The sequence below is a fragment of the Protobothrops mucrosquamatus genome, unplaced genomic scaffold (genome assembly GCF_001527695.2).
Source record: "Protobothrops mucrosquamatus isolate PMUCROS unplaced genomic scaffold, P.Mucros_1.0 scaffold1663, whole genome shotgun sequence".
In the NCBI taxonomy this organism is placed as follows: domain Eukaryota; kingdom Metazoa; phylum Chordata; class Lepidosauria; order Squamata; family Viperidae; genus Protobothrops; species Protobothrops mucrosquamatus.
The window spans coordinates 124,293-136,289 of record NW_015387820.1 but is presented as its reverse complement, the minus strand read 5'-3'; the positions used below and the strand labels follow the sequence as shown (position 1 = coordinate 136,289).

The following is an 11,997-nucleotide window of genomic DNA, read 5'->3' as shown; positions in this document are numbered from 1 at the left end:
AATGGATGGAAACTAATCAAGGAGAGAAGCAACCTAGAACTAAGGAGAAACTTCCTGACAGTTAGAACAATTAACCAGTGGAACAACCTGCCTCCAGAAGTGGTGAATGCTCCAACACTGGAAGTTTTTAAGAAGAGACTGGACAGCCATTTGTCTGAAATGGTATAGGGTTTCCTGCCTGAGCAGGGGGTTGGACTAGGTGACCTCCAAGGTCCCTTCCAACTTTATTATTATTATTATTATCTCGCTCGCTTCCCCAAAGCATCCCTTCACTAACCTCCTTTCCAGCTCCGTTCTCCGCCACAGCCTGCAGGGCAACAAAAGAAGCCTGTGGGACTACTGGTAAAAAAAAAGTTCAATCAGACCTTCCAATTTTGCGAGATTTTTTTTTTCGCGAGAAGTTGGATGGTCGGACTGATCTTTTTTTTTTTTAGTCCCACAAACTTCTTTTGTTGCCCTGCACATGGAGAACGGAGCTGGAAAGGAGGTTAGTGAAGGAATGTGGATGCCCTGGGGTGGGGTGGGGGTTAGGATTTGGCATTGTGGATTGTGGAGTGTTTGTGCTCTGGTGGGGTTATTCAAAATGCAGAGAATCCCTGCATTTTGAATAACCCCATAGGCGCTCAAACACCTTTCATCTGAACAGAGACCTGAGTCACATGGAGTTTCAAGCAGTCACACGGAGCGTTCCTTTCTTTTTCTGAAGCGCCCCACTGCAAGCACATGGACCTTCCAATCTCTCTCAGGTCTGCGTTTGGATAAAAAGTGTTTGAGCAGCAGCTTGAGTTTCTCCGCTCCGTCCTGAAGAAACTGGAGGCGCAAAGCAGGATTGCTCTCAGGAAGACGCAGGTGCGCCAGCCTTATTGAGAGCAATCCTGTTCTGCGCCTCCGTTTCCTTTCAGTCGGAGCAGAGTGGTGAGGATTTGTGCCAGCCGGCCGGCCAGGCAAGAACTAGGTCGGGCGGGGTGGGTGGCTGGCTGCGGAGGGGGATCATGGCTACTCAGGTGGTTGCTGCTGCTGCCGGCTTGGATGCGGGTGCAAGGGACCTGGCCCCGTGATGCCTCCCTGCTCAGTTGAAGGCTTCATTCCTGCCCTCAAACTAAGGCTGGCGCATGTGAGCGAGCAGCGCACCCGGGCTACGGACGGCATTGGTTCCTGTGCCTGTCTGACTCCGATTCCACACTTTGCCCCATAGGCATGCAAACGAAGCAAACACTGTCCCCCCCCAGAGAATGTAAGCTTCCAGGGGCCATGATCTCTTTTGCAGAGAATTTGTGTTTGAACTTGCGTGATATTACAGCACCCAGGAGCTTCCATTGTTGGTGCAAAAAGCATTTCCAAGCCGACTCTCCTCTCCCTCAAAGAGAAAGAAACTGCAGCAGAGAGGAGACAGATTTTGCAAGGTGAGTCTGGCGTGGCAGGAAGGGAGGGGGAAGCAGTTGTGGGGAGAGGAATAGGGTAAATATTGCAGAGCCTCTGCAGTCACTCGTAAGGGCGAACGACTGCTGTGGTGCTGCAATAGTCATAATTTTGGGATTTGCTCGTAAACACTAGGGGGTGCTGATCACGTAACTTCAAACGAGCGTTAAGTGAATGCTTGTAACTCGGGAATTACCTGTATTTTTTCCTTCTCTTCAACTTTCAATGAGCTCAGCTACTGCTTTACTAGTGAATAATATTTCCCATCTCCTTATCAGAATGGCTCCAAATTCAAGGAGAAAGAATGCATCTTGTGACAAAGATAGGAAAGAGGGAAGAATGGAGTAGAGAGACCTGGGCTCAAATCTCCACTGAGGCTTAGTTCACATAAAATAGCAATCAAGGTGGGAAGACTGATTCTGGATGGCAACAATCCATACAATTGTGAAGAGTGAAGCTAGAAGGAAGTTGTGCACCTGAGTTCTGTAACTTGTTTTTTTTCATTCAGCATCTTGCAGGAACCAAGGCAGTGCCATAGTATGTGTGAACTAAGCCATCACATTAAACCACAACATGCTTTCTTGTTTAGGCAAATGTATATGCAGGAATTGTGTTTAAGGTGTAGCACGCTGCATGAACCCAGCCATTTGACTGTACAACCCTGGAACTAGCACGGTGTATAGTTAGAATGTCAGACTAGGTTTAATAGAATCCAGATGGATCTTGTACCAATTATTCTCTCTTATTCAACCTGAAAGGTTTGTTGTGGGGATTAAATAAATATGGGCAGAACATATGTTACATTGGAAGATAATAGGTTAAAGTAAATGTAATGCATATATTCATAATCAGAAATTTCCAAATTTCATGTCATAGCCTTTTCTCTTCAGCTGAAATCTATCAGGTACACTATTGTCATTTACTTTTCACATGGAAAATCAAAATAATGAGGGAGTAAAATCCAGGATTTTTTTTAAAGATCCCACTATCCTTGGGCTTACTCACAATTTGTTTTTCTGTATATTTGTTGGAGCTGAGCAAGTTGACGGCCTCCATGTGCCCAAAGTCGATGTCATGGCCCAACAGGAAGATGAAAAGCAGCTTGCAGACATATTTCTTCTTGCTGTAACCATCCAAGGCTTTATCTCCTGAGAGGTGAGAGTGACAGGTGGGAAGTGGGGCAAGGTCACTTGACCTGCTGGAAGGAGAGAGGCATCTGCAAGGCAGCTGAGAGGACAGCTACAACAGCACCCTGGCCTTCTTCTACAAGTACCCAGAAAACCATTTTGTCAGCAGAAGTCAAGGTCACAGGAAATATCTTCCTGTTTTCCTTTTCATATAACCCCTCAAATTTCCTGGTAGAATACTCTTCTCTACTACTCTTCTGGAGGCCCAGTTTGGGAGGCTGCTATAAGTCACACAATATTCTGCTCTGATTCTCCACCTTTACGATGGGGTGCTGAGACTGGGCAAGTCCTACTACTTCATCAAATATCCCAATGGCAGAAATGAAACCGCCAATAGGCTTGGAAAATCTTTTTACCACAGAAGTCACATTGGGGAACAGCAAAGACCTTGATTAACACTTCCCATCAATTCTCAACTACTCTGGCCAATGAAGCAAGGAAGAACAGAGAGTTCTCTTTTTCTCCATTCACTTACAATCTGATGAAAAAAAAAGTGCTTGCTTCTATCGACATCAGTGAATGCATTCATATGGGTACACACCAATACAAAAATAATACTATTTGCAGGAATATTAGAAAACCCATTTCTGATGCAATGTGCAGACCAATGTTGGACAGCAACTGAATTCTTCACAATCCCAAACCCTAACAATGATTGAAAGATTTACATGAACTTGTAATTTATGAGTTTATTAGAAAGGGAAGATCATGGAAAGAAGGAGATTATGTTGCAACCTTAGAGAGAAAGGTAAAATATAAATGTACTTGTAACTGTGGTGGAATCTGGCACTGAGTTCAGAGAGGGAGGAGTAAAGAAACCCTCAGCCATGAATTGGTGCTATGCAGGTAGTAGTACAGGCGGGATCCTCCCTAATTTCTTTTCAGCATTTAACATTATGCCTTACACTCTGGCAAGATTTTGTCTATGGGTGAGCATACAATAAAGAAACTGCTTTGAGCTTTTACATATGTCATTCTTGGCTTCCCACACCTGAAGTAAATGCTGTTAAGCAAATCAGAAGCTGCTTCTTTATAACTTTTTTCTCTTTTGTTTCTGTTTCTCTCTTTGCACTGTTTTATTTCAATTACTTATTACTTTTCTTTCTTTAAAAATGTTATTAAAAGAATGTTCATATATAAGAAATATTGTACATTCAAAGAAAAAACTATAGTAAATGTGAAAAGGCAAACAAAAGAAAGGAAAAGAAGCAACCAAAAAAGGAGATAGAAAAAAGAAAAAGAACAGAACACAAACCTGAAAAAATATATAAAGAAGTGGTTTCTGATTTTCCACTCGGCAGTTATACATACAATTCTACTCAAACCTCTTTCTCTAAGATTACATCATAATCCCCTTCTTCCTATAACTTGTTCTTTCTAATCAAAACCATAAAATACAATTAGAATTACAAATAGACCCACAAAACACTTAAAAAACAAAAGGAAATAATAAAACATAAATTAAACCTTGTAGAGGTGGAAACAATGGCCCAACAAATTAAAAGGGCTAAACAGAACTTCTTTGAAAATGCTAACAAACTGGGGAGATGTTTAGCACATAAATTGAAAAAAGAAAAAGAGAAAAAACTGAAAAATAAGTTGCAAGATTCAAAAGGTGAATTACAGTTTCATAATGTGGAAAAAACTGGAAGTAGCAAGGACATTTAAAACTAAATATATATATATATACTTTTAGTATTATCATGTAATCATATTTTATATTTTATAATTATCATTTTATAATCAATTGCCTGAGTAGATGCTTTGAGTATATAGGGAAAATACAAGCCTCAGGTGGAGGTAGGGGGGGAGAACAGGAGTTACTGTGGGCCCAGTGTGAGTCACCATCTAGGAATTGTTTTTAAGTACCTTCTAGTACCTGGTACCCCTACTTGATCTAACAGGTGTAGAAGATGGGAGGCATCTCTCCTTTAGAAATGATAAGCATGTACATATATGGTCTGAGTAAACAGGATAGTAGGGGAGGGATCTTATTAGTATAATGTAAGCAAAACAGGGGCGGAGATAATGTATTCTGTTTAGGCACTTCTGATAGATTGTAACCTCCAAAGCCTAAGCCAATGGGGCTATGGGGGAGGGAATGGGGCGTCGCGATAGGGTGTGATTTTGGAATTTGGGGTGTGGTTCAGTGCTTGGCTACATTGCATTGTTTGCCTTCCTGAATCCACCACGCTTTGCAAACCGTTACTTTTTAGACTTTGTTGTGAAGTCTAATAAACTTCTTTTCTATTTGTAACTCAAGTAGAGTGGATTTCAATTTGTGACTATTTTGTGTCTAACAATAATAATACAATAAGAAAAGGGGCGTTGTCTTACCTGAACGCCTTTTCTCAGCACGGAGATGGAGAATCCACCATTGGGTAGTAGACTGTATTCCTGCCCAATCAGATCAAGTCAGCCAAAGTTGCCACGCCCGTCCTGGACCGTTGATCTCCAGTCTTTGACGCGAGCGTAGCCATTGACTGACAGCAAGACGTTGTGGCTCATCAAACTAACTGACACAAGGCCAAATGACCTATAAGGGTGGGAGGTGGATTCTCCATCTCCGTGCTGAGAAAAGGCGTTCAGGTAAGACAACGCCCCTTCTCCAGCACTTGAGATGGAGAATCCACCATTGGGACATACCAAAGCCTACTGTCCCTGAGGGTGGGTAGTAGACTGGTCCCGAGTGGCACTTTGGTGTAAGACCTGTTGAAGAACTCTCCGTCCGAATGAAGCCTCAGCAGAGGCAAACTTATCAATTTTATAGTGTCTGATGAAAGGAGATGGCGAAGCCCAAGTGGCTGCCTTACAGACTTCCTCGATGGAAGCTTGAGTGGCCCAAGCCGCAGAAGTAGCCGCGCTTCGTGTGGAATGGGCGGTCACACCCCTCAGAACCGGTAACGACTCAGCTTGGTAAGCCCCGGCGATGCATGCCTTTATCCATCTCCCGACTGTGGAAGAGGACACTTTCCGACCCTTGGTGGATGCGTGGAAAGATACAAAGAGTGCTTCAGATTTCCGAAACTCCGCTGTCCGTGAAATATAGTACTTAAGGGCTCTACGGACATCCAAACAATGCCATTGTCGCTCCAACGCATGCGACGGGTTGGGACAGAAGTCAGGCAGCACTATCTCCTGTGACCTGTGGAACAGGGAATTGACCTTCGGAACAAAGGTAGGGTCTAACCGAAGGATTACCCTATCCTGTTGGAAAATACACAAGTCATCTCGCACTGAAAGTGCCGCCAATTCAGATATGCGACGAGCAGACGTGATAGCCACCAGGAAAGCCACCTTGTGGGACAGAGAACGAATGTCACATGTCCTGAGGGGCTCAAAGGGAGACTTAGTGATGGCCCTAAGCACCCTTGACAATTCCCACGAGGGGTACCTGTGTACCACAGGAGGTTTTTTTGTTGGTGGCCCCCTTAAGAAACGACCTTACCAAGGGGTGATGACCCAGTGATTCAGTTGAGTCGCATGAGAGGATCGTGGACAAAGCGGCAACTTGTGTGCAAAGGGTGTTAGGGGCTAAACCCTTGTTCAAACCGTCCAATAAATAGTCCAAGATAATTGGTACAGTAAGTGTCGAAAGTGACAACTTCCGTCCGGAACACCAGGTTTGAAAATTTCTCCACGTGGCCTCATAGATGCGGTTCGTGGACGGACGGCGAGATGCCTGAATAATTGTGATGACCCCTTGTGAACAACGTTCTGCAGCTAGGATCGAGCGCTCAAGCGCCAGACGGCTAACTGGAGCTATTGGGGCTCGGGATGCAGAATGGGACCTTGGTTGAGAGAAATCTGATCCGACGGAATCCGCCAAGGTTCGTTGATTGAAAGATTCACCAGATCTGCGAACCAAGGTCTCCTTGGCCAGAAAGGGGCCACCAGGAGAACCTCCGCTCGCTCCTGAAGAATCTTGCGGATTACCGCTGGTAGAATTGGCAGAGGGGGAAAAGCGTAAAGCAAACCCTGCGGCCAAGGACTCCGAAGGGCATCCGTCTGTTCCGCCCCCACCATCGGAAACCGGGAGAAAAAACGCTGTAGATGGGCATTGCACGGGGACGCGAAGAGGTCCACTAGAGGAAGACCGAAACGGTGGCAGATTTCTTTGAAGATCCTCGGGTGGAGCCTCCACTCCGCGTGATCTATCGACCTGCTCAGAAGGTCGGCCTGTGTGTTCGCAACCCCCGAAATATGGTCGGCCTTGATAGACGCCAGATTGTGTTCCGCCCAGAGACCCAATGAAAGAGCTTCGGACAGCAGGCTCTGAGATCGGGTTCCCCCTTGGCGATTTATATGTGCCTTGGCTGCTACATTGTCCGTGAGGACCAGTACGTGTCGCCGTGTCACTAGATGGCGAAAATGTCGAAGAGCTAGATGGATTGCCCTCAACTCTAGCCAATTTATATTGTGCCGTAGATCTGATGCGGACCAACGGCCCTGTACCCAGTGTGACTGAATGTGAGCCCCCCAGCCGAACAGGCTGGCGTCGGTCGTGATAACAATCCTGTCTGGTTCCTTGAAACTCAACCCTCTGAGAATGGCTGGGGACAGCCACCAGCTGAGGGAACGTAGCACGTGGTGAGGGAGAACCACCCTGTTGAGAGAAGCACTGAGGTTCCGCCTCTGAAAAGGAAGCATGAACCGTTGTAGTTCCCTGGAATGGAGCCTTGACCAGGGCACTATCGCTATGGCCGAAATCATCTTCCCTAACAACTGGGAGAGACTGACCAACGTTGCCGACCGACTGCTTCGAAGCCGAAGGACCGACTCCCGTATGCCGTCCCTGCGATCTTGAGAGAGGTACACCCGGCATTTCAAGGTGTGTATGACGGCCCCCAGGTGTAAGAGCCTTGTTGTGGGAGTCAAGTGGCTCTTGTGAAAATTCACCGAAAATCCGTGGTCCTGGAGCAATTTTATCACTATTTTGAGGTCCGTCAATGCTGTTTGGGCGGATGAGGACTGAATCAAAATGTCGTCCAGATAACAGTGGACTCTGACTGGTATCAACCGTAAATGAGCTGCCAGGACCGCCAAGACTTTGGTGAATACTCTTGGAGCCGACGAGAGGCCAAAAGGAAGTGCCCTGTACTGGAAGTGACTTCCCTTGTACGCAAACCGCAGAAACCGTCGATGGATCAGAGAGATAGGGATATGAAGGTACGCCTCCGTGAGGTCGATAGACGTCAGGAGGTCCCCTTGTCTGACGCTTCCCAAGATGGAACGGAGCGTTTGCATCTTGAATTTGTGATAAGCTATATGAAAATTCAAGCTCTTTAGATCAAGAATAGCCCTCCATCCCCCTGACGCTTTTGGAACGACAAAGAGGATGGAGTAAAATCCTTGACCTCTCTGATCCAGTGGTACGGGTTCTATGGCCCTGATGTGAAGCAGATGATGGATAGCCTCGTCCATCAGCCTTTGTTTTGTGCGGTTTCAGGGATACGGACAGGACAGAAATCGATTTGGAGGGTAGGAGACGAACTCTAAATGTAGGCCGTGTCGGATAGTGTTGATTACCCACGTATCCGTGGTGGTAGCTTCCCAACGGTGGGCAAACAGAGAGTCTGCCCCCTATGGGAGGTGTCGTTGAAGAGTCACCTGGACCGACGGAAAGGCCTATTGTTCCCTCAAAAGGACCGCTTCCCCTGTGGTTGTTGTCTGGGACCGGGAATTTGTCTGTCAGGCTGTCTATCCTGCCTGTCTTGTCTGGGTGGGAAGGAACGAAAAGGCTGTGAATAAGTGTATCTTGGTCCCCCCCGAAAGGACTGCTTTCGCTGAAAAAAACCAGCCCTCTTGTTTGGTCGTTTGAGCAGGTCTTTAAGGACCTTGCATTTGTCCTTGTTCTCTGTTAGGTAAGGATTCAGAGAATCCCCAAATAATTTAGAACCCTGATAGGGAGCTGCTGCCAATTTCCATTTGGACTTGGCATCCGCTTGCCAATTCTTAAGCCAGAGCATACGTCTTCCAGTGATGCTTGACGCCATAGCTCTGGAAGAAAACCTAGCGGCCTGCAAAGATGCGTCCGACGCATATTCAGTGGCTGCTACCATTTTGCTGAGATCCAAGTGCGTACGGACGTCCTCCACTGGAACCCGAGCTTGGAGTTCCCGGAGCCAGGTGAGGGCGGCCCTGCTGAAAAAAGAGGCCGAAGTTGCGGTCCTGATCGCCCAGGCAGCCGCCTGGTGCGTTCTTTTGTAGGTGGACTCGCACTTGCGATCCTCAGCCTTAAGGGCCTCTGAAAACTCACCGGATATGGCCGTGGCCGACACCAGAGGTCCTAAAGGTTCGTCCACGTCCGGAATCTCCAAGGCCTCCTCCAGCTCCTTGGCAACATTATACAGTTTTTTATCCGTGTTACCTGGTAAAGGAAGCGAAGCCGGAGAGGACCACTGTTTTTTGATTGCAGTCAGAAACAGGGAAGGACAGGGAATGCGGTGTTGTGTGGCAACAGGTTCTACGTAAACTGGAGCCGCCTCCGGATCTGGAGGAACGGGAGCCTCTGTTGATGAGGATCCCTGTCCCAGATGAGCCATGGAAGTGGCCTTACGCAGTATGGTGACAAAGAAGGATTAAATAAGCCTGTAAATGAAGGAACCTCTGGAGGAACGTCTTCCTCCTCAGACATTTGAATTTCCTGACCAGGGGGAGGTTGGTTGAGGTATGAGTCCTCAGAAACAACAGACCCAGAAGGAGAAGACGGGACATAATGAGCCTCCACCTCCGGTTGGGGAATAGGAGTGGGAAAGGATGATATTGGTCTAGCGGCCCTAGCCCTGGAGTCAAGGGCACGGTCAACCGCCTGTGCGATTAATAGCGCCAGGCGCTCTTCCGAAGGAAAGGGAGTCGGTTCAGCCGGGCGAAGCCCCGCCGCAGTAGGTGTAAATGTGGCCTCCGGAATCCCCTGCGCTGCCCTAGACGTAGAAGGTTGGGGAGCTGGGGGAACCTCTTCCATCCTGCCCTGCGCGGGGGAAGGGAAACAATCCCCACTCGACCAGACACCCCTGGGAGAAGTTGACACCCCAAGGGGTAATTCTAAGTTTAACCCCGCAGACTCAGGTGTCTCCAGCCTAGCTCTCTTCTGTGCTTTGGAGAACTCTTTTTCCAAGGCTTGGTGCCTCCTGGTAGCTTGTTTATCAGTCTGTTTAGACGTTTTGGTGGTAGAACGGCTCTTATGGGTCGCTTTACCAGTGCCTTCCGGACCAGGAGTACCCGATGAGGAAGGCAGGGCACTCATTGAGGAAAAAGAAGTTTCCTCCATTTTCCGATAACCTTGAAACACAATAGGGGGTTCCTGTTATCAGGAAAATGTCAAACTCTGGGTAAGGACAGACGGACTACAGGGACGCCTGGAACCCAGGTATAATTCTCGGTTGGATAAGGACAGGTACACTGCTGGGGCACCTGGAATCCAAGGGAGATATTACGTACGAATAAGGACAGACACACTACAAGGGGAGCCTGGAATTCGTACTTAAAACACTGTGGATAAGGACAGACACGCTAATGGGGGCGTCTGGAATCCCAGTATAGTGCCAATTAGACAATGCCAAATTAAAGAACCAGGAGACACCAAATCTAAAACACAATGAGCAAATTGTAGCCTAAAGATTCTTAAAATAAGAACAATGGAAGAGAACTGACTCTATATGCAAATTTCAAGAGTACAAAATGGCGGACGGCCTAAAATGGTGGCCTACCTTGCTACAGATAGTTGTTATTCCAGTATTACCGCAATTAGAATGAAGGGAAAACTATCTGGCAATGGGTATGTTAAGAAGAGCCCTAACAAGATTATCTTATTTTACCAAATTTGTGATTTGAGAGCTGCTGTGCAAACTGCGGTCTCAAAATGGCCGCCGCGGGCGAGCCAAGGACCACGAGGCTCAAGATGGCGCTCCTCCGACACAGGCAGGGCCGGGGAAACTATTTTCCCCCCCCTCGCACTCTCAGGAGCCTCCGCACACCGACAATCAAAGAAGGGAGGAATCGGAGCAAAATAAACTATTTCTCAGTCCCCCGATAGCTGGCCGAAACGCCGATCGTAGTGGAGGCCAAACGCGCGCACGCGCACACCTCCGCGATTGAAAAAGAAAGCTCACAACCGGCCACGAGGACTGCAGCCACAGCCCCGCGAAGGAAAACGATGTCGGAGGCAATCCAGGGGCCTCCCCCCCTCCCCAACGCGATACACGCGCCCGAGTCTACGGAGCCGCAGCCGCGGGCTCCGTGAGGCCTGTGTATCAGGAAAAACAAACAGCCGTTGTCTTCCTAACGGATCAAAGGCTGGATCGAGCAATGCGAAAAAACTGCCTCCCGGGGCCTGTCTCCACCCGTTTAATCAGCCTACGGAGCTGCAGCCGCAAGCTCTGTTAGGCTTGTGGTATTTGGAGACCAACAGCCGTTGGCCTCCTGTCGGGGGAAAGAACAACCCCGTTCGATTCCCTGCAAGGCCCAATCCTATCTGACTAATCAGATTTGAGACTAACAGCCGTTATTCTCTTTGAGAAATACCCACAGGGATTGTTGAGAGGGGAGATGAGGAATCCAAATTAAGTGCAAGCACTAATTAATTTTTTTAATTTTAAATTGGGAAAGGGAATGGAAAATCCACCAATGACTGTACCTGCCTAGAGCCAAACTTGCAACGTCTGTCCTGGGCAAGATCAAGTCAAAGACTGGGGATCAACGGTCCAGGACGGGCGTGGCAACTTTGGCTGACTTGATCTGATTGGGCAGGAATACAGTCTACTACCCAATGGTGGATTCTCCATCTCAAGTGCTGGAGAATCATCAAAGATTTTTATGAGACACTTTATGATACAGAGGAAACTTCAAAAGAAAAAATACAGCAGTACTTAAAAAAAGCAGTTCTACCAAAAATTGTCTGCGACAAATCATAGGACAAAGCAATAAAAATAGTTTGCCTGGGAGTAGTGACTCCTTGGCTGAGCAGCTAAATCAATTCTTCAGCCGTTTCGAGGTGGACACAGGAATGTCCATCATTCCAGCATTTACCACTGACAGTGCACCATTAACATCTACCATCGATAGACAACCACTTCTATTGCAGATCTCTGATGTGAGACGCACTTTCCAGAATGTTAATATCCAGAAGACAGCTGGGCCTGATGGAATTCTGGGATGAGTTGTCAGGGACTGCGCTGCAGAGCTAGCTGAAGTGTTCACGGATATTTTCAATCTATCCCTGTCGCAGTGCTCTATCCCTACCTGTTTGAAGACATCTATTATAGTGCCAGTCCCTAAGCAGACAGTAGTGGTATCTCTTAATGATTATAGACCAGTAGCTTTAACATCTGTTGTCATGAAATGTTTTGAGAGGCTGGTGTTGAACTATATTAAGGCTAGTCTTCCATCTATT

The 11,997-nt window shown here is 47.2% G+C and overlaps 1 protein-coding gene across 1 annotated transcript in view; it reads right to left on the bottom strand.

Annotated features, from left to right (window-relative positions):
• The window catches only part of LOC107293592 (AP-2 complex subunit alpha-1-like), a 126,498-nt gene that overhangs the window by 57,437 nt on the left and 57,064 nt on the right, over positions 1-11,997 (bottom strand). The window contains exon 3 of the mRNA XM_029285427.1: positions 2,425-2,567. Within this exon, the coding sequence (XP_029141260.1) occupies positions 2,425-2,567 (143 nt within the window). The remainder of the gene's footprint in view (positions 1-2,424; positions 2,568-11,997) is intronic.